This window comes from Copidosoma floridanum, unplaced genomic scaffold (assembly GCF_036245765.1).
Source record: "Copidosoma floridanum isolate Cflo_tuat_1 unplaced genomic scaffold, Cflo_Japanese_pri ptg000020l, whole genome shotgun sequence".
Classification (NCBI taxonomy): Eukaryota; Metazoa; Arthropoda; class Insecta; order Hymenoptera; family Encyrtidae; genus Copidosoma; species Copidosoma floridanum.
This window is the reverse complement of record NW_028321897.1, coordinates 6,830,820-6,854,338: the sequence shown is the minus strand read 5'-3', so window position 1 is coordinate 6,854,338 and position 23,519 is coordinate 6,830,820. Positions and strand designations below refer to the sequence as shown.

General features: G+C 35.6%; 2 protein-coding genes across 7 annotated transcripts in view; both read left to right on the top strand.

Moving 5' to 3' along the window:
* Rdl (Resistant to dieldrin) overlaps nt 1–5,678 on the top strand; it is a 133,444-nt gene extending 127,766 nt beyond the window's left edge. For 3 of the 6 annotated variants that reach the window (XM_089594078.1, XM_089594079.1, XM_089594080.1), the window contains 4 exons: nt 848–1,005; nt 3,402–3,561; nt 4,148–4,210; nt 4,355–5,678. In XM_089594078.1, coding sequence (XP_089450204.1) covers nt 848–1,005; nt 3,402–3,561; nt 4,148–4,210; nt 4,355–4,500 — 527 coding nt within the window. In that variant the 3' untranslated portion in view covers nt 4,501–5,678. The remainder of the gene's footprint in view (nt 1–847; nt 1,006–3,401; nt 3,562–4,147; nt 4,211–4,354) is intronic. The other 3 variants (XM_089594082.1, XM_089594083.1, XM_089594081.1) reach the window with 2 other exon arrangements.
* A 13,046-nt stretch (nt 5,679–18,724) lies between these two features.
* Nucleotides 18,725–22,083, top strand: Hsp90 (heat shock protein 90). Its single transcript, XM_014355812.2, has 3 exons — nt 18,725–19,176; nt 19,363–19,481; nt 19,633–22,083. Exons 1-3 carry the CDS (start codon nt 19,027–19,029, stop codon nt 21,545–21,547), a joined length of 2,184 nt encoding a protein of 727 aa, XP_014211298.2. The 5' UTR covers nt 18,725–19,026; the 3' UTR covers nt 21,548–22,083.
* Nucleotides 22,084–23,519: the final 1,436 nt, after the last annotated feature.

Sequence of the window (23,519 nt, the reverse complement as noted above, 5' to 3'; positions counted from 1 at the left end):
GCACCCGCAGGGGCGCAGTCGTGTATACAACTGGGAAACTCATTTCTGGCACTGCCGTGTAGTTTTCAGGTACAGCAACGACAGAGTGTATATTAGAGTTTACATCATCAACAGCACTGGTGCAATATTGGGCCGTTACGGTACATATTCGATTAAACCCCCCCCCCCCAACCCCACGAGGTGTTTGACTTGTATACGCGTGGATATGTTGTTCGCGCACGCACGTTTGAAACAAATGTATGTACACTGTCCCTCATGCCTCTGGGTCGCATTTTAGTATGGTCACCGGATGACCGGCAGTTACAATTTACATCTCGTTGACCCAGTATTGCGATAACCAGTTAGTCGGCGCAACTGGAAATCATTACCCATACTGGTACGATGTGCAAGCTGTTGTAAACCAAAAAAGGGGCAGGGTTGGGTCCTAAATTAATCGACGCTGTTCGCCAAAGGGTGGGTAAAAACACAGCTTATAAATATGTTGTGTGCCTACTTATATGGTACAACTGAATCGAATATTACTTGCACGCGTGACGAGACCGTGATTCTGTGTATTTTGTCGGGTAAAACGCCTCGTTGATCATACAAATGTTTCCGAACAAGGGGTTGGATCAAATTTACGCGCGTCAATTAAGCGAGTCGAACACATCGACTCTGCATCAGCGCTTTCAATTTCGTTGTGTGTATACGCTTATGCACCGAGTTGGAAAAAAAAAGCATGCAGTGTTTATATATCACCTGTATACCTATGATGATTACAATGTGCGCAAATGAGCCAGAACTTTGATGGTGATAAGTTGTATTTGCACGATGAATGCAACATTAATCGAGCGTGTGTGGTGAACAGAGTACGCCACGGTCGGCTACATGGCGAAAAGGATCCAGATGCGGAAGAACCGCTTTCAGAAAATAGCGGAGAGCATGAAAGCGGCGAGGGAGAATCCAGTGCCACCGGGTGTGCCCGGCATGCCCGGCGACCACGGCGATCACGCGCCCAAGCAAACCGTGAGTAAAACTAATTTTTTTTCTCCTCGCCTCGACCACGTGGACCCCTCCCCGTACACATGTACACTTATTACGAAAGACTCTGCTCGATTTTCTCCGCCGGAAAAATCCAAAATCGACTTTTGACAAACGCAACAAAGAAGAAGAAAAAAAGATCAACGAAACTCATTTCAACGACACTACGACGCAGTGGATGTTTTTTTTTTTTTTTTTTTTTTTTTACCATTCACGCCCTCTTTTTGCCGCGAAGGGGTGTACCCCTTTCCAGCTCACCGAGCACTACGCTAACGCGAAACTTTCTTTTGCAAAAGGTAAAATCTTCCCCTTTTGCTCTTTTCCTTTCTTTCAGGGCGCAAAGTACCGCGCTCCCAAGCTTTTACGCGGATTGGGATTTGTCGTGACGTGTACCTAAGGGTGTGTGGATATAGGGAACAGAGCCGCGGCAAAATCGAAATTCGACGCAAAGGAGCGACACGTTGGCATAAAAAGGGACCGCGTGAGATGAATCTTTTTCATCTTCGTGGAGTGCGTTTGTTTTTGCTCTTTTTCCCCTCGTCATTACGGATTATTCTGTTTCAGGGGGGAGGGACTTTGGTTCCCTACAAAGTTTGGCAAAGTTTGGCCAAATGCAAACTTTGACAAAGTTCGGCCACACTTAAAAATTTTTACGCGGGAGTACAACTGGAGGCAATAGAGAGAGATAACGGGGGGGATTTCACCCACCCCCTATAGCCGCGAGAAATTGGTTAATTAAGTTTAAATAATTAGTCGGAGGGTTTCTCTCGCTCAAAGGTACTAGATGGTGGTGCTGTTGTAGATAAGACGGGGCCGTTATTATGCAGTGGCAAGACGATTCGGGAGTGGCTCTTGGGCGGGACTGATGCGCACGTACGAATTGCTGTGGACTACAGATGAGCTTGCAGAGTATTTTCGATCGATCGATTTTGGTTTGCGGGAATTTTCCTTTTTTTTTTTCGTGCGACTCATACATGAAAAAGAAGTGGAACGGGCGCGTGTACTCAATCGCGAGAGTAATCTTCGGATGACAGTAAAAGCAGCTGGAAAAACGGAGGGGGATGAAATCCCGATTGTTCGGACACCCGGTGGAATCAACGCTATAAACATAAATATTCTTTCGATCGGCGTTTTGTTTTCCGATGCCCGGGCTTGTCGGCCTTGCTCGACGGGGATTGGAAATTTGGGGAGCAACAAATGAAATTTTCGTGTCTTTTTTTTAATCCCCTGCACATGCGTGCCATTTACTGTTATTTATCTTTCGTTTTTTTTTTGTTTTTTTTTCATGATGGATATGTGAAAAATACCATCGGGTTGACGTTGTTTCCCACTATATTATCCACGTGCTAATTTAACATTCTTTCAAAGTATTTGTAAAAAAAATTCATTGTTTTTATCGATTTTATCGAAATTCTATAATAAATTTTTCATATTAATAATTTTGTATTGAATCAAAATATTTACTTTCGATATGAAAAGTATTTCCAAACGAAGTACACAACTTAAGTTTACTTTTCGAAATATTAAAGACCATTGTTTAAAAAAATTATTTATTAATTGATCCGCTCATTATTACTTGACCTTAAGCAATAAAAAGGTGGCGCATTAAAACAATAAACAACTTTATTACTTCTTTGTTATTTTGATTTATCTAAAGAAAAAAAATATATTCTCAATCCTCCCCCAAGACTTTAAACCACAATTAGATCAAAAACCGAAAAGTCAGTGGAAAATCATGAACGACCAGCCAACACATGTAACACCAGACGCTAAACGTCTGCGTTGCAGATGTAACACTCAAGAGCTTCTTCGTCCTTTAGTAAGAGAAGCAGCGCGGCAAGCAAGGGGCGGATGAGCTTACGAACAAAAACCGCAGTCGGTCCCAATTAGAGCGGCTCCGCGGGGTATTATGTATACTTAATTAATTCCTTCGCTAATTAAATGCTCCAAGCGCGCGATGCTTCGTTTCTTTTTTCTGCGCAATCGTTGCACCCCCGCATCGTTTCAAGCTTTTCTTTTTTTTTTTTCTTTCGAAAAATTCACGGTCCACTCGAGAGGACAATACCTACTGCGGATCTTTCGGAAACACAATGCGGAGTACCTACACGTGTGATACTCGTGTATGATTACGATACGAATAGAGCAAGCTTGGATGACACATTTTTTTTTTCCACCGAATGGGGAATCATTGTGTGAAAATTGTTGTAAAAAAATTATTTTGAAAATCGAAGCAGAGTAAAATGTCGCGTTGCAATGAAAAAAAAAAAAAAAAAAATCCCTACGAGTCCCTTTGGTGTTTGCATGCCATGCCAAAACGAGTAAGGGCGAGCCGGCACGCAGTTGCCGGCAGACCCGCAACGAACTACTGTGTCTCTTGTAAGTGGCCCCGTGTTGTCCAGGAGGTGCGCTTCAAAATCAACGATCCCAAGGCGCACAGTAAAGGCGGCACGCTAGAGAACACGATCAACGGCCGTGCCGACGAGGAGGCGCCCTTGCCCGCCCAGCTCCTACCGCCCGGCAAAGACATTAGCAACATATATGGTATGCCTTTTACTTCTGCCATCTACGTTCATGAATAAATACATTTTTTTAACATTTCTTGGTCAAACACTTGCGTTTTCTACTTTAATGTATCACACTTGAAGGAGTTGTCATCTTAGTACATTTTTTTTATAATTTACAAAATGATAATCAAATTATTAACGGCCATACGTAACTTGAATTATTGTTATCTGGAATATTCTAGTGAATTTTTATAATGTTTCGTTTCGTCAAGTTTTTAATCCTTGTCAGCATACCAATATACAGGTTTTTTTCAACATCGCGAGAATATTGACGATTCTTTTTCATAAATTTGCTTCCGTGTTTTTCATTACTTAACTAAGTTTAAAAATAAATTGTTTCTATCATATCATAACGTTGACTAAAAGTATAAATATGACGAGTATATGGACAAAATAAAAATAAATAATTTTTAACTAAAGTACAAAATTGTTAAATATTATATAAATCAACCAAGTTGAGAGATGTGCGTGAATGAAACGGGTAACAGTACGATAAAATATTGGAGGAGTCGTATCACTGAGTAAATATTAAAATGTGCTGTTTCTCAAATTTTTTCTCCCAGCTCAAGAGGATCCTCACGCCGCACTTCAAAACTTTCCGAAGGCGACAAAACATACGATGTTAGGTAAATACTTTATTGTATGTTGCTAAACAATGCATCCGAAACAGGACTCGAGCTTGCATTATAATATTTATAAGCTCATCGTTATTTAATCACCATAGATGCTCACTTTCTTGGTTTAATAATATTTTGAAAACTAAATTTCAGGCGTAACGCCGTCGGACATCGACAAGTACTCCCGCATCGTGTTTCCGGTCTGCTTCGTCTGCTTCAACCTGATGTACTGGATCATATACCTGCACATTAGCGACGTCGTCGCGGACGATCTCGTCCTGCTCGAAGAAGCCAAGTAAAGGACGCCAAGTGACGCCGCGACGACTGAAACTAAAAACAACTCACACAAAAAAAAAACAATTTACTATGAATTAAAAAATAAAAAAAATTTAACAAACGACGGTGACGACGTCGAAACGCGCAAGCACACACTGTCATTCACTTCACTCATCTACACACGTTCACGCGCATATACGATTAACCAAAAAGTAATAATAAAAATTAATCATAATATTAATAATATTAATAATAAAGTAAAAAAAAAAAAAAAAAACTCGAGAAAAAAGACTATTTTTCCTTCGCGAAAGTGACTCGAGCAGCCAAAGAAACGAAAAATAAAATTAAAATAAAAAACCGATACGTGTGTGTAAAAAATTTAGGGCAAAATGAACGATGAAGTAATAATAATAAAAATTATAATAATAATATTAACAACAATAATAATAATAAAAATAAAAAAAACCGAAACACATGATTATAATGCCTGATGAAACGAAGGTTTTTTTGTTCCACATCGGGCTGAAGATGACGATGCTGCGGCCGCAGACGCCGTTGAGGAGAAATATGTGGGTGAATATTGTAAAAAAAAAAAAAAAAACACGCCTGAACACGCGCATTAAAGACTGAGAAGTGCAAATGCAGGCGGAAAGAGCAACAACGTATGCATAAACGCAGGTGAAGAAAAAAGGAGAAACCAATAATGGCCCAATGAGCATGAAAAAACCAAACTGTAGTGCCCGTTGAAGAATCAAACAAAAGTAGAGAGCGACACGCAAAAACTTTGTTCTCTCTTTCTTCCTTGCAAAAGAGGTGAAATGATACGGAGATTTAAATGAAAAAAAGCCAACAATGAAAACGTACTTCTCGCAAGGGAAGCATCCGTTGGTCTGTGAGAAAAAAAAATAAATGCAGAGGACATGAAAAAACTCACATTAAAAAAAAAAAAAAAGCTAAAAGGGGGTTAACTGTGAAGATCGAAGAGGACACCGCCGACGCGGTCTTTGTTTCTTATAGAGAATAAATTAAAAAAAAAAAAAAAAAAAAATGATACGTCAATTTAGCCGCATTAGTTAAATAAGCTCGTCGACGAGAAAATGTATAAGCCGAACGATCAATAAAAAATTATTAAAAATAAAACAATACATAGATACTCAACTAAACGAATCGACACGAATAACAAAGTATTGAAAACTACCAAAAATTAAAACTAACCTTTAAAAAACAAATAATTAATGAAAAAAAAAAAAAACGTCTAGTTAGAATTATTAAGGAGAAAATAAAAAAATAACTCTTACGTACACGAGAGCATGCGAGCATGTGATGTGAGATTGTTTTGGCTGTGTTGAAGGGTTGGGAAGTTTAGTAGGAAAAAAAAATTGAAAAAAAAAAAAAAACACGTAAACGACGATCCTAAGTGCTTCAGAGCGTTTTTACACCTTTTTAATAAAGACTTTAAATAAACGAAAAAATTATGAGCACGAGCAAAGTAACGTACGATCCGAGGGAATTTTAGTAATGAATAAAAATGAATTCCAAAACTCGATTTTAATTTTCCACCAATACGGATTGAAAAATAAATTTCAACCGCATAAATTTGTACGCGTCTGACTAAACTCGGGCACTACTACTGGCCGACACGAGAAAACGGGCGCATGTAAATCACTGGCAAACACCTCGAGCAAAATGCCTCTTCTACCTCCCACTTCTCGGTTAAAAAAGAGAAGATCGTCGATGAGCTATCATAAATTTCGCTCCCTGGGTATGACGCGCCGACAAGGGAAATGCAAATCCAAGCTCAACAAGCTGGCTCTCCTGACTCCGCGGCTCTTTTATTCCGCTTTACTTGCTTGCTTGCGCAGCTTCGTGTTCCACTTATGTGCTGGTACGCTGAATAAAAAAAAAATCGAGGAAAATAACCATGTAGCTCGGGCTGGCTCATTTCTAATCCAAATTCGATGCTGTACCTTCCCTCCCTTCCTCTCTGTGGGTCTGTTTTTTCCGACCACGACTCATAACGTAACTTTTATTTTTCTTTTCTCCCTTTGAAATAGGAATCTCTAAATTGAAGATTACATTTAAGCGATTTATTTTGATTTTCACGGAAAGAATATGACTCTCAACGTTACCAAAGTACCATAAGCTATACGACCCAACCATTTAATGAAAAAATTTTTTTTAAACGGCAGCACTTGAAGTAACTTGAGAAATTAGAAATAAAAACGAGGTGTACATATACACACAAGGAGATTGATCGATGATTATTGACAGAGAAGACCAGAACACTTCCACAAATCAAGTATCGTGTGTAAAAAAAAAAAAAAACATACTTCTCCGTGTATATTAACGCCTCGATGGTGCAGAAGCAAACTTGGAAAACTTCGTCAGCGCAGGTCTGCAGTCGACGCGAAAATTCCATCCTCGGCAGAACACGATAAGCTTCGCATGCAAGCCAGCTTTTGCACCGTCCGTCCGTCCATACGTCCGTCTGCCCGTCTGTCGCCGATCGAGAATTCATGGGAGAGCAATTTTGAAAACGCGAGGCTCCAAGACACGCGATCCGAGATTATACTTACCCGGGAATCGATTCATCGCGAGGATTCCGCCGGGGCAGCTCTGATTGTTCGGGGAACGTGCCTATGGGATGGGTAATCACGGTGCTCGGCTCGATTCGATTTTATTCTTATTTTATCATTATTTTCCCCCCAACAGTTTTTACAATGGCACTTGCAGCTTTTTCACGAAATGCAAAAACTACGTCTTTTTTCTAAAAAATGTATCAAAGTGGTGGGTGGTCGTTGGAATTCATCAATAAGGACAAAGACAACCGGGCGGTAGAGCTGTGTGGGGGGGGGGAAGAAAAACGAAGCTACTGGAAATCGGTTGAGCGCGGTTATTTGCATGGATCTCGACACATGAAGAAGTGTGTGGAAAAATGTGATATTAAACGTGGCCGAGTAGAAGCAGGAGATTTGAGTATCGATTATGTCAACTAAACAAACGCGGGCATTTGGAAAAGTGTCTGATTGGACATTCGCACATGCTCTTCCCATGCCTCGTTATCCTTTTCGATGGTTCGTGGTTTTTTTTTTTTGTTTTTGTTTTTTTTTAACTCCTCAATAAAAAAAATTCCCATGTTGACGATTGATAGAAGCACGTTTCTTCGTGCTCGTGCTCATTAACGATACTTTGCGTTCTCATGTGCAATTCGGGTGTAATAAATGGACGCGGGAGGCGGATGAAAAGGAAATTTTGCATCATCGCGCGATCGCTGTGTCTCCGATAAAACACTACTTCTGTAATATACATTTTTTATTGTAATAGTTTAACGTGAACGTGCAGTGAATCTCGATCCGGCATTGAAATACGGGACTGGAAAATTAAAAAAGCGCTCGATTCGTTGTACGGCGATCGTACGGTAAAAGGAACAAAAGCTCAGAGCAAAAGGATGTCTAAAACAAAAAAAAAACACTGTCACGCACACACGTCCTCTGGTAGGATTCGCGTTTTTATTTTTGTGGGTGAAATGAATATTCCCGAGCTGGTATTATGAGAAGAAAAAAAACAACATGTTAATAAATAAACTATTAAATAAATTTAAAAAAAAAGATAAAGGAATAAATTAAAAACGTTAACATTGTAACTGTATATGTACATTTTTGTGAGGAGAGGAGGAAGGGATATTTGTTACGTATAACTCAATTTCTTAGTAAAGGCATATTATTACCATGATTGATATAATCCAAGGAATATCATTGCCATTATTGTACCGATTACCGTGGAATATATGAATTATTATTGTTGTAATAATGCGTAAGTAAGCGTAAAATGATAAACACGTAAATGTACTGTAATGTTAAATAAGTAACGATGAAAGGACACGCGAAAAAATGAGTCGGATCATATACTATACACGTATAAACAGTGATTAAAGAAAAATATTAAAATTTATAAAATAGCTGCTAAAATATAAATAAAAAAATTAAAAAATGATGCAGATACACACGATCATGATCAGAAAATGAGGTAAACGGAATTATTACTATTGAGAAACGATGTATAAGGAAAAACGAAGCGTAAACTAAAACACTAACGGATAACCCTGTACATAATAATATACGAGTTTTATACGGAACCTGGTATGCATGTATATTTGTGTATGTGTATACATATACACAATTATGTACATGCATATACTTATTGTGCACTCATGCTGTACTCAAAAAAAAGTATAGTGAAAATAAATACAAAAAAAGATGATAAATAAAAATATATTCTTAAAAGTAAGGATCCACGCGTATAAATAATTTAGAAAAGTAAAGTATGTTTTGAGTGTTAAGAGGTTCGTGTGTTATATCGGTATTGTATAAGGCATATAAATGTATATACATACAACCATATATATATATAAAAAAATAATAAAGGGAAAAGCGATCTTTGGTTGCATAAATTTGTAAGATCTCAGTATTCTACAGTATGACGGATGTTATATTAATTTTTATTTTTTTCACATACATATATTATATCTATACATAGTGTATTATCGTTGTTTAGAGAAAATCTATATCTTCCATGATGATAAGTTAAATTTGAAGTTCGTTTTTTAGATGATTTATTTGAGATTGTTGTAATTATTAAAGTAACACTTTCCGTGGGTTGTTATCAAAAAAATGTATAATTAACGTTGAAAATTTATAATATTAAGGTACAAAGAGTATTACAAGCTGCCTGTACGCATTATACCTTGAAAAATGATAGTTATTGGTCATGTTAAATTAAAAATTACAATCAGTCTTTAGAAAATATATTTGGTTGATTAAGAGTATTTTTATAAATTTATGGTTGAAAAATATCTATCTCATAATGTACTTATAATTAGGTATAACATTAGAAATAAGACATCAACGATCGACGTATTTTATATACATATAAAAAATTTTAAATGTTTATCGTGATTGATAAATTTATATGAAATGCAGCCAACCGAAGCATGTTTTTCCCATTCCACTTAACACGTTACATAAATATATCAATGATATAATGCACACGACGCATGATTGTTTCGCACAGACATACAAACACTTAGGTTTAAAGTATAATAAATTTTAACCAACAAAAAAATACTTAAAAAACTGTAGGTTCGTCGAAAAATTTAAATACACATCGCGATCATATAATTGAATTGATATGGATTAAAATTCTCCTTAGTGTCGGAGATTATTATACATATTATATAAAATCAACATTTAAATTAGCATTAACAAAGTGATGATAAAACAATTGACAACAAGGCGCAAGAAAAAAAATGTGTAAATTTTAAAATTAAGAGTAACAAATAATGCACGTATCGTACATACAGTAATGGCACTTTATGCGTCGAAATAATGTGATTGAATGTAACTTTGCTCGAGTAGAAGCTGATCGATAAACAAACATTAATTAACGTTAATTTCGAGATTTCATAAACTATTTCATTTACTCTTTTTTTCTTTATTTACATGAGCTTTTTGCTTGATAAATTTTTACCTTTTTTTCATGTCCTATACCTAAACCTAGTAAAATTTTATTTGCCATCGCTCGCTATTTGTTTGTCCGAGAAGCTTCGACTAGAGCAAAAAAACAAGGTACCGCTTAGACAAGTGATATCAATTGGGCACAAAGTGTGCAGAGATGGCAATGGAAGGAAATAAAAGAAAATAATAAACTGCCAACCTTTGTTAAGGGATTATAATTTTCAACAAACAATAATACTTTTTTATTACTATTAAAATTATTGTTACTCTAATTAATATAATGCACACATTTTTCTGCTCTATCACGGGGGTGCTCGAAGTTGCGGGCGACGAGAACTGATCAACTAATCAACAGCTTTTATTTTTCATACTTTTGCAGTAGCGTTTATCATTAGTATCATTACTATCCCTATTACTATTATTATTATTATTATTATTATTATTATTATTATTATTATTATTATTATTATTGATTAATCGAAATAGAAAATAAAAGTTCAAAGGAAATGTTGATTTTTTTCGTTTTCACGAAATATTAAAAAAATACAAACTAGATGCGTTTATTTTCTATCCAAATACCTTATACTTATATTCTAATTTTTTTTAATTTTCTCTTACAAACTATATAGTATTACGTAATTTTGTAATTTTTGCACATTTTTATTTTTTAGCTCACGCACATTTAAAACATATTTGCTTTGACTAACTGTTTAAGTTTTAGTTGTCCCATTATTTTCTTGGGAGAAGTGTGTAATAAATACATTATACTTTGACAAAAATTGAATTTACTCAATATAGCAAATCACGTTTCATATAAAGTTATTATAATTTCACTCAAATATTATTTTCAATTAAATAAAAATTCAATTGGTTTTCTTTACCAACCAGCACTTCTTTCAACCTTTTATTTAATCCATCATTTTTTGCCTTTTGTTTTTGAATGATTTTTGCAGATGATGCTTACAATAAAAAAAAAAAAAATAAAAAAACAGCTGATTCTTCAAATCGTCGCATGGATCGTCAAGCGAATAGGAACCTCGAGCAACGAAGTGACCGATCGTTTCCGATCCTTCGGTTCCTCGAGCCTCCCCGCAGCAGTGCTACCTCGCTTCTTCTCCCTCTTGCCATCTTGTATTGAAAAATCCTTATACGTGAATGACGCGAAAAGAGGCGCCTTCTTGCGTCTTGCACTAATGACCTTTTTGCAAAAACACTTTAACTTTTAACTTTTTTATAATAAATGAAGCGAAACGAAGAATATAATTAATTCAACAATATAACATTTATCAACGATATTAAACCCGTGAAAATATCGAAGATTATTACGAAGAAATAAATATTATGCATCAACAATGATATTTATCTGTTATCCACGAAAGTAGAAAAATGATTTTTAAATGGATAAATAATCATACTCAAAACCGGTGAATATTTCAAGTTTAACAATTACAAAAAAAAATCAACCTAATTAGATAACAAAGAAGCGATGTTGCAAAAATATATATATATATATTAGGAGTATAATTATTACAACTACGAGAGAAAACACGCGCGAGACAAAAAGTTCTTAGAGCGTGGAACTCCAGACTTCGTAGGCATTCCATGAATATTATTAAAATTTAATAAGTTATACACATATTTATATGTAATATGCTGAGGAAAAAAGCGTGCAAATAGTAATTGCATTTCATCATGTAATACTTTTGAAATTAGTCGGCAAACAGAAATATACAAAAAAAAAAACAAAAGATAATCGACGTTTCAAAATAAAAAGTACTTGGTGAGTAACTAAATAAATATACCCACGTGTAAAAGCGTGTATATCAATGAGAGACAGACGTTGAGATTATTATGTACATGCAAAAAATATTTATGCAAAATTAAATAATGTTATTAATGCATATAAATATATATATATTAGCCAAAAGGTTAAGAGCGAACAGAGAAACCATTATTAATGACTAATGAGAAAAAAAAAAAAAAAAATCGAGTATAAAATATATACATAAGGTAACACACGATGTAAGTATTGTAAGTATCTATAATTATTATACCAACGACCTAATCCTAAAAGTCAAGCGTTAAAGAGCAGCGATCTTATATATAAATACGTTATTGCATACATGAATTATTATAAAACTCGCACAGAGAGAAAGCGTTGCCATTTTGATTTTTTTAGTGATCTCATTCGTAATATAAATAAAAAACGAATAAAAAAAAATAAATAAAAAAAAAAGAATCAAAAAAATAAGTTAATAAAGGAAACAGTCTCATGTATGATATCAAAATCATTTATTATCAAAGAGTTGTAGGAGAAAAAATAAACGCCAATTCCGTGTGTCGATTGCATGAGTGTAATACGTGTGAATGTATTAATGTGTTGGGGGGAAAAAAAAAAAAAAAAAAAAAAGGTGAGAGCGAAGAAAAAAACAACGTTCGATGTACACACAAATAAACCGAAAACAAAAAAACGCACGCGTTTCGCGCGGCGTCTCGAAAAGCATCTTGAGCATGCCCATTGCCAAGGCGCCGAAAGGAAGTCGTTTTCATTTGCCTTATCCTTAGTTCGACCGACGTATTTTGTTCTTCTCTCTGTGTTGACATATAATTTGTTGTTGTTGTTTTTGTTTGTTTGTATATTCTTTTATTATTTTATTCAATCGCAGGACTGCATGAGACGACAACACCGATATGTAATTTATCACGCGACGAAACGATCAATCACATACATGTAATTTGTGTCTATCTTACGATTGTACCTGGATAATTTGCGTGGTCATGGTAATTTTATTTTTGTCGATCCCGTGATTTTATGGCAGCGCCAATACAAGAGACGCCCGGCGCGCGATCTTCCTTTCTTCATTTTGCAATCATGCCGGACTTTTCGATGGTTGAGCCCCGCTCATAGCGAAAGGGCGGGGCCTGTGCGACGCGCCAAGCGCCGACGTGCATCGCGACACTCGAACCGTATATATGATGTAACTCGCGTATGCATGCGTGTGTATGTGTGTGCGCGCGATGACAGAGATCTATTTCGGATCGACGTATACGTATATATATATACATATATACATACATAGGTGCCTGTGATGGGTTATTGTTGTTTTACTCGGTGAATTTGTGAAGACAAATGATTCGGTTACTTATTCGTTTGTATATTAATTATTTTTAATCGTTGATAGCCATTAAAAAAATTTTATTGTTTTAATAAGACGTACGTGCAAAATTCATATTTAGTACATTTGTACTAAATTAAATTAATTTGTAAGCAAAATCTAAATTATTGGTACGATTGTGACATTTTTAGCGGTCCATCGTTTCAACGTATCATGGTTTTCGTGCATGTTTGATTATAGATCACGACGATTCAAACGAAATAATTTATCATCCCTTGATATTGTACGTAGAGACCAAGTTATTTCTATGAAACGAATAGAGTACTCTTCCGTGTAAATTGAGTAACTTCTAGTAAAATTACAATGATCAATTACGACATCTGAAAAGTCGCAATTACTTTATCTAACTTTTCTAACACTTTTTTGATACTATCAAATTTTTTTACAACTTCTCCCATCGATCCAAAATAGACTCTACTAACGACAAACCACCTCATCAAAAATCAAAGTAGGCTTAAAATGTTAGTGAACCAATGAAAACTTTCAGCTGTTCGGTTTGAGAATTTACTCGTTGTTGTACAATCGAAATATTCCCGAAGAAAAGCGCTAGTAGCATTAACTATAGATATATTTAAAAGAGGATATGCCATTGTTGTAACGGCAAAAATACTAGTGATGATTGCATACTGTAAATTGTGAATTAACGATAAGACATAAGCAAAAGAGAGAAAAAAGCAAAATGCATAACTTATATAAATAAATCGAAGGAAAATAAGTATAATTAACATTATTATTATATACGAAAATACATAACGTCGCGGTAGACACATAGCTCAAGGAGCGTAATTTAGTCTATTATTACCTATACAATATGCATGTGCGTGTGCGTGTCGATCAAAGGGATGTTTAATTATATCCGAGAGATATAAATGCTATTTCAATGCAGAGCGTACGAGTTTGTGTTATGGAAGTTCCTGAACGTTGAAGATGAAAAAATAAAAGAGAAAAAAAAGAAAAAGTCGAAATGAAGAGTTAAAACCGACCGAGATTTTGTAGACTTATCCAGGCGCTCTTTTCTAAGAGTCTCTCGAGATTTCCGTCGATGTTTTGCACCCTTTTTCTCTCACGAAATAAAATATACACACAGTTAACAAAGTAATTTACAAATTATTACACAAATTATCAGTCTTTGAGTAAAAAAAAAAAAAAGTAAATATTTATGGAAAGTATATTTATCACGCGGGAAAAGTATTCAAGACGTCGTCGAAATCTAGTGAGGCCATTAAACGCAGAAAAAAAAAATATGATGAGCAAGGTCGATTTTTTTGTAACATTTGAATAAAAAAAAACCATATAACAGTTCGAAAAAAAAAAACAAAAAAAAAAAGAAAAAAAAAAAAAAAAAAAGAAATGAAGTTTGCGTCAGCGTTGCGCGTTAAATATTTGATAAGATATGTCAACGCACTCGAAGAAGATAATATAGAATAGGTGACAAAAATGTTTAAAAAATATTAATTGATGAGAGAGTATAAAATTATGCACGTTATCTATATAATAGCTGTACGAAAATAAGAGAACTAAAATAAAGAAATTGAATTAAACATAGTTAGTGATACTCGCGTACTATACCTTCCCAAAGAAAACATTTACATTTTGTGTGGGTAATATAAATACACCTGACCTATATATTTACCCAATTCCAAGAGAGATACTGCACCTCCATTTATTTAATGCAATTTATTTTTATTTCGGTGTTTAACATTTTTAATAATTTTTAGGTACTTATTTTATGCGATACTTAAAATAGATTGCGTAAAAAAAACCATCAAATACTCGAGATAAAAATGTGCACGTACCTACAGCCGTTCTAAAATATACATTATTGTAAACAATTATGTCGTACAAAGCATCAGTGCATAGGTTGCATGTCCTTTTAGGGTGAATAACATGAAAGTTACATATTTCTTTTCAAATGCCAACAAATCATCGAATTCTTGGTTTACATACCTATGTATAAATACATGTTAACATTGCTTTCAACAAAATTTTTCAGATTTCTCTTAAAAACAGTTATTTTATTGATAATTGATATTAAAAAACAACATCTTTAGTTACATAAATCTCATAGTATTCACAAAATAGGTAAGTTAAAAATCCAATGATTATTAAATTTACTCTAAAATATCTTACAGTCGATCTGAATCCCAACTGTTTATTTTAAAACTTTTTTACGAATCTTTTAAAAAATTAATACTTACTTTTAATGATAAAAAATCTCATGATTCCAGTACAATATTTCTTTGTTAACGTTATATACACAAGAGCAGCAAAAAATATTAACTAATGTCTAGCTGCAGCTAGGGGGGAGTATAATGCGTACAGTACCGTGCAAGTAGTAAACACTGAATTTGGTCAGACATTCTGTAGCGATAAAAAAATTTTCTTATTAATGAAGCCTTGGTGTGTCTCTTAAAGATACCATTGGTGAAATTATTTAATGTCATTTCATGCTTGGTAAACAAAAAATATTAAAACATCAAAATAATATGAATTCGCCTTACTCTGCCCTGTGTTGCACGTGAAAAATAAAAGAAAAAAAACTAAGTATCCAATTTTCAAAATTTCTAATCAAGTCAATCAATACAACGTCTGACCGTTGAAAAAATCCCTTTCAGTAAACAGCACCTTATAGTATTAATGATATTGATAGAATAATTGATAAAACATAAACAATTTAATGAAGAAAAAAATCCTTAACACAAAGAATGTAATTTAATAATCCACTGAAATTTCTTACATTTTTGGTTTAATTTCATACTTTGATCGTAACTCGCTTACAAAGGGTAAATTTTTTACTATTCATAATCGTATCAAATGTATGACCGATTAAACTATTTGCCACAATTTTTCTTTTAGCATTGTCGAATAAACCATTAATGAATTTCATCTTCTCCAGATCAATTTCATGTTTGTCCTCGATTACAAGTAAAACTAGAGATGTAATGTTGCATCGTTATCAATTGTATCAAATACACATTTTTAATGTGCACAGGCACGCGCTTGCAGATGTATATACACATTCTTAATGCGGTGAAGGAGATTTCAACAAGAATATTTATCCCATTGACAGCACCATTATTAATTTATCGTAATATATGAAAGACACGTTTTATTAAACTTACGGGGTTCACTGTAGATTTATTATTATAGTCAAAAATGTAACTTTTAATTCTGCGCCACAATTCTCGACAACGACACCTATCTTTGACTAGTGAAACCACTCACACTCAGGCTGGCTCATCGGTGCTCGGTAACTTACCGACGGTAAGTAACCTGAAACAAATGAAAATTTATTAATTTCTTTCGAGAAAAAATAAAATAAGTAGCCGCTTTGCACTTTACGTAAAAGTTCAAGTATACTTATTTTATTTCTATATTGAAGCACAACATAGCAAAATAACGTTTCAATTCTTTGATAAATGTAATTCATATGTATATTTATTACTCTATTTACATAATCGAAATCGATGGAGCAAAGCTTTGATGCTTCTGGATTATGAATATTGACAAAGAAAAAATTTTGAACTACTAATTAAAGAAAACATTTAGGAAATCAAGGCCTATTGATTGGACAAATTTTGTTGAAGCTCACAAGATAAATTCAAGTTTAAGACATTGAAGGATATAGTCAGATGCCATGTCACATATGTTTATATGGGCATTTAAGAAAATTCCATTGTATTAAAAAAACGGGTTTCGGTAAAATTTATTATTTTTTTAAAAAATTGTTTGTTTTTTCTCATACATTGAAAAGCTCTCATCCACATAACATCTCAAGGTAAAATGTATTTGCACGAGTTGATCGCTATAAAAAAGATGACCTCTACTATATGAGAACTGATCAATTTAAAATTTAAAATCCCCACGATAGTATAAGGTACTTTTAAAAATTTTTTTTTCAATCCACACGGCAATATTTAACCGTTCCACACAAATGCTGTATTCATCAACAGTATTCTCACTAATTCTGAACTGAATAATAACTTTTGGAACGCTTATTGACCGAAGAAGACGTCTACGTTAATTACGCACCTCAGTCCCGCACTGCATAATTTCGCGTCACAAATCTTTGGCCTAGAGAGTTGTAAGTCAAAATATATATTTATATATTACACGCGATGATGCACGTTTACGTATGGGCACAGACAAGTTTTGTATCAAATGAAAAATCAGTTGACACCAAGATTGTTCGACCATGATCGACACAGTACACTGTAATTCAAAGAAACTGCAAAAAATTGAAAATACCGTTCTAAGCAGCAGAACTAATAAAAGGGAGAAAGCACAGTATTCGATGTGTAAAAAGTTAATTAACATATTAATTTGAACACATTTAAACTGTGGAAAAATATGTAATTTACTTAAAATTAAATTTATCAATACACAAAAGTGTCTGAAGGCCTGAAGAAGTATTATGCTAGCTAATATTGTAGGCTGAGTCAGCTCCCCGCTCATATAGCCAAGGTAAACGATGACAGATCGAGAATGTTCTCAAAAGAGCCACGCTGCTCTCAAACAAAGTCAATTAAAAGTCGTAGTTAAACGATTACGATAAAATTATTGTCATGGACTGTAGCAATTTGAATAATCTATGTGATACAATTAATATATATTATGGGAATTCGTTTAAGAGATGTATCCGTTTAAGCGTTGGAGCATATAGATGTGTTGGCAGTAAATGATTGTTCCTCGCAACATGTACGCAATTACATATGTTTTTGATAAATAAGAATTTTCTTTTGCTTCGAATGCTATACGTTAATTACATGGGTTTTAGTCAATGGCACATGACTTGTTGAAATAAAGTTTAGATGCAAGTACAAAACCAAAGTTGAAAGCATTGACAATTCAAATAACGTGTTTTAGTCATGTTTCAATTGTACTTACAATTAGTGTATTAATGTACGCAATAATAAATAATTTACACGGGCATTAGAGATTTTCTCTTTTAAAAAAAGTGTACCGGTCAAACAAAAGAAAAACAACAATAAACGTTGCATTCGTCAAACACATTTTTCGACCACGCGGATGAATCAATACTTACTTGCCCCGAAACAACCATGATTTTTTCAATAAGCAATTTCGTTGTCTAAGAAATGAAGTCCCTGTCGTTATAATAAATAATCAATTGTTGGACCATAGTACCCAGCTTTTCATATTAAATTCACACACTTTTTTCATGCAATTTCAACTGCATAGTCGCATTTCTCTCTTTCTCTTCCGCTCCCTAATATCGAGACGTTTCGGCGACAACGACACATCCGGTGCCGCTTACCCAACTCGTCAAGCCACCAACCCTTTAACCTCGTACCAGCACCATCTTTTCCGCGACGATACCTGCACTCGACCTTCAATCGGGTGTCAAAATTTGCAAAAAGAATTTCCATCGCGGGAAAAAGTGCGAGGAAAAAAGAACAGCACGGCCCACGTGAGACATCAGGTATGAGTAGACGCTCGCCACGCAGAAGGTTCGAGAGTTTCGAGACAGAAGGCAGTAAGGCACCTGGAAACTGTGCGAAATTTCGAGAAGGGCCGTGCGCAAGCATAAAAGCAAAAGCGACGCCCGAAAGTTCACAGTTTCTGTTCAGACGTCGTGCGAGTCACATCGATTGTGAGCAACGCTCTTGTGCTTTTTAGCTTGTTGTTTAAGCGATTTACTATTTAACAGTATAAACGCGTGTTTCAAAGCTCATTAGAAGGTTATCAAAGTTCTTGTTGATTAATTGAATTGACTGTACTTGGTGCATATTACAATTATTTGAGTTAATTGATCGGAAGGAGAGAGAAGGGAGTGACAAAGTTCTACCTTTTTGTATTCGAACGACATCGAAGTTTGCCGACAACAAAGTCATAAGCAGAGATGTCAGAAGACGTCGCAATGGAGAACAGCGCCGAGGTTGAGACCTTTGCCTTCCAGGCGGAGATCGCCCAGCTGATGAGTCTCATCATCAACACCTTCTACTCGAACAAGGAGATCTTCATTCGAGAACTGATTTCCAACTCGTCTGATGTAAGTACCTATGGTTGTTTATTTTCGTACACCAAAGTAGAGCAATCAGGCGCTCTAATTTTTTTTTTTTTACGTAATTGTTGATGGCATTTCAATAAACTATAATTTGTGAATTAATCTAATTGAATTTTTAATTTGAAAAATTCATCCTGAGAGTATACTTTATGTCAACATTAAATATTTTAGGCCTTGGACAAAATCCGTTATGAGTCTCTCACAGATCCATCAAAGCTCGACTCTTGCAAAGAATTGGGAATCAAACTCATCCCCAACAAAAATGATCGCACTCTCACCTTTATCGACTCGTAAGTTATCATCAAATTTTTCAACCCTACATTTCACAGTAATTAAGAATCAAATTAATAATTGTATTAACACTTTCCATAAAGCTTTAAGTTAATATTTTGCCTTGGAAATTAGTTGACAAAAATATTAAAACACTTAAAACTATTACAGGGGTATTGGTATGACCAAGGCCGATCTAGTAAACAACCTGGGTACAATTGCTAAGTCTGGCACCAAGGCGTTTATGGAGGCGTTGCAAGCTGGGGCTGATATCTCTATGATTGGTCAGTTTGGTGTGGGTTTCTACTCTGCCTACCTTGTCGCCGATAAAGTCACAGTAACATCAAAACACAATGATGATGAACAGTACATTTGGGAGTCATCGGCTGGTGGTTCGTTTACCATCCGCGCTGATAATGGTGAACCCATTGGCCGTGGTACAAAGATCGTTCTTCACATCAAAGAAGATCAAAGTGAATATTTGGAGGAGTCCAAAATCAAAGAGATCGTGAAGAAGCACTCACAATTTATCGGCTATCCTATCAAGCTTGTAACAGAGAAAGAACGTGACAAGGAACTTAGTGATGACGAGGAAGAAGAAGAGAAGGACAAAGAAGATGAGGCGAAAAAGGAGGATGACAAGCCAGATGTTGAGGACATAGGAGAAGACGAGGATGAGGATAAACCTACAGATGAGAAGAAAAAGAAGAAGAAGACGGTAAAGGAGAAATACACAGACGAAGAAGAACTCAACAAGACGAAGCCTATCTGGACTAGGAACCCAGATGACATCACTCAAGAAGAGTATGGCGAGTTTTATAAGAGCTTGACCAATGACTGGGAGGACCATCTTGCGGTAAAACATTTCTCCGTTGAAGGTCAGCTTGAGTTCCGTGCCCTTCTCTTCGTACCTCGTCGTGCTCCATTTGATCTATTTGAGAACAAAAAACGCAAAAACAACATCAAGCTGTACGTAAGGCGCGTTTTTATCATGGACAACTGCGAAGATCTGATTCCAGAATACCTAAACTTTGTTCGTGGTGTGGTAGACAGCGAAGATCTTCCACTCAACATCTCTCGTGAGATGCTCCAGCAGAACAAGATTCTGAAAGTGATTAGAAAGAATCTCGTCAAGAAATGCTTAGAGCTGTTTGAAGAAATCTCCGAGGATAAAGATAATTACAAAAAACTTTACGAGCAATTTTCCAAGAACTTAAAGCTTGGTATCCACGAAGACAGCACCAACAGAAAAAAATTATCCGAACTCCTGCGCTACCACACTTCGGCTTCTGGTGACGAACAGTGTTCATTGAAAGACTACGTCAGCCGCATGAAAGAGAACCAGAAGCACATCTATTACATCACTGGCGAGAGTAAAGATCAAGTGGCCAACAGTTCATTCGTCGAGCTAGTCAAGAAGCGTGGATTCGAAGTCGTCTACATGACTGAGCCGATAGACGAATACGTTGTCCAGCAGCTGAAAGAGTTCGACGGCAAGCAGCTAGTCTCCGTCACGAAGGAGGGTCTCGAGCTGCCCGAAGACGAAGAGGAAAAGAAGAAGCGCGAGGAGGACAAGACCAAATTCGAGAACCTCTGCAAAGTCATGAAAGACATCCTCGACAAGAAAGTTGAAAAGGTCGTCGTGTCCAACAGGCTGGTTGACTCACCCTGCTGCATTGTCACCTCGCAGTACGGCTGGACCGCCAACATGGAGAGGATCATGAAGGCTCAGGCGCTCCGTGATACCTCGACCATGGGCTACATGGCAGCCAAGAAACACCTCGAGATCAACCCTGACCATTCGATCATAGAGAATCTACGTCAGAAAGCCGAGGCCGACAAACACGACAAATCGGTCAAGGATCTCGTTATGCTGCTCTTTGAGACAGCCCTGCTCTCGTCAGGTTTCGCTCTTGAGGACCCGGGAGTTCACGCTTCTCGCATCTACAGGATGATCAAGCTGGGTCTTGGCTTCGACGAGGACGAGGAGATGGCAGTAGATGAAGAGGGCAACAAAGACGACGCAGTACCATCACTCGAAAGTGCTGATGCCGAAGAAGTGTCGAGGATGGAAGAAGTAGACTAAGCTCGCCCTTAAAGCCGTTTATTACTTAGGGGAATCCAAAGACTCTGCAACGGAGATTGTTGAAAAAGACTTGATTAAAAATCGTTAGAGTATGTATTAAGTTCGTCCACTTACACGGGACACACAGTGATACCTGTATATGAGAAACACGATTGAATGATTTGCCATTATGTAGACGACATAGAGCGAATTGTATGAAAGCATGCGTATTTATTTTATTATCACGTGTTTACGAATGTTGATCATTTTTTGTACCACTTGTCATCCAATCGCGTTCATCTTTGCTACGTACCAACTAATTTTTAGTATTTTAATTTTTAATGTCATTCGTTGGTTCCTTTTTTTTCTTTCTTTTGAATTTAATGTATCAATCGTTAATGGTACATTTAGTTTTCAATACTTACGGGCACTCTTATCTAAGGTCCACACTATTTCTTAAGTGAGTTGATTGTCAAAATCAATCGATATTAATGTTAATAAAAAAAAATTCAATAGAAACTCGTGTCCAATAAACGTACAAGATCGTGAGTAAACAATGTTTTGTGTGATTATTGACTCATACCCCACCAACAATGATGTATTTTATTTGAGATAAATAAAAATAATTATAAATTTTCAACAGAAACGTAGTAATATGATAAGTGAAAGTATTGAAGCAATGGCACTCGGTTATTAGAGTCAACACCAAGATTGTTGAATTGAATTAAAGAAAAAACTCAAATCAAGACACAAGTATAAAAGACGATAATTCATTACGAAGTACTTACTAGTAAAATTAATCATTTGGAAAATTGAACGGCTACTTGATGAAAATGACGGTGTTGGGTGCAAAGTCGGTATATAGTTTTCTTCATTGCCACACATGCATGGTAATGAAGTTTCCACGCATATTACCTACAATCGATCATGCAACTGTGCGTCTGATTCGTACAACTGTTCTGCCACCAGATGTCTCTAATGTACCTATTCCTCAATTTATAACTTTTTAGCTAGAATTTCTGCAATGAAATTGGTCAGAACATATAATAAATAAATCAGCCTTTGGATAGCCGTATACTGTGGTAACACAATTTTATCGGTACAATTGTAAACCTATCACCAACGCCCCTCATGTTTTTACTTTCCATCTCCATCCCATATTCCCATCCTCTGTTTTTCTACACATAATATGTGTGGGTATATACACTTACATCAGCATGCGAGTGTTGCTTATTCGTAATTCGTTGATTAATCAAGCAGCAATGCCTCTGCAATCTCTGCATGTTTGCATATAAATGTATACAACCACATCACCTGCTGACGCATACTTATCAGATCTGATCTGACAAAAGCTTCGATAAAAGTACACAAGTATAATTAATATATTATCAAGCGCGGCTGTATACATACACACACCCACAGTGTATCAGTGTATCAGTGTATCAGTTCAATCGGCTCTTTTTAGTCGTAAACAGTAGAAAAATAATAGAACTTTTATTAACCAAAAACGAATTTGGATTCAATCGATTTGTTGTTTGTAGTTTTTTTTTGTTTCCATAATTGAACTAAGGCCAAACTTAAGGTATGTATTACTTAATTATAACTATTTTTTTTGCCACTCAAATTATATTGTTTGCCATTGCACAAACTTGAGTCATTTTGAAAGGCTCCTAAAATGTGTACGCATAAATATACATGTACTTATCGCATGGGCCTACAAAAGTGTGTTAGAAATCAACGTTAAGTAGGTATAGGAGCACAATTTTATTCCATTCTCGCATGCAAAATTGCCTAATTTTCTCCTTTACCCCCTCCCAGTAATGGGAGGCCTCCCATCTCTTTCCTTGTCGCTCTCCCAAGTGCTAAGTGCCCATAGTAGTGCCCTTATTAAAAAAAAAGTTATCGACGTATCTCTCTACGATGTATGAATTGAATATTTCAAGGAAATAAGTATGCGTATTAGTGCTATTTTGTTTTCATCATCTCGTACACG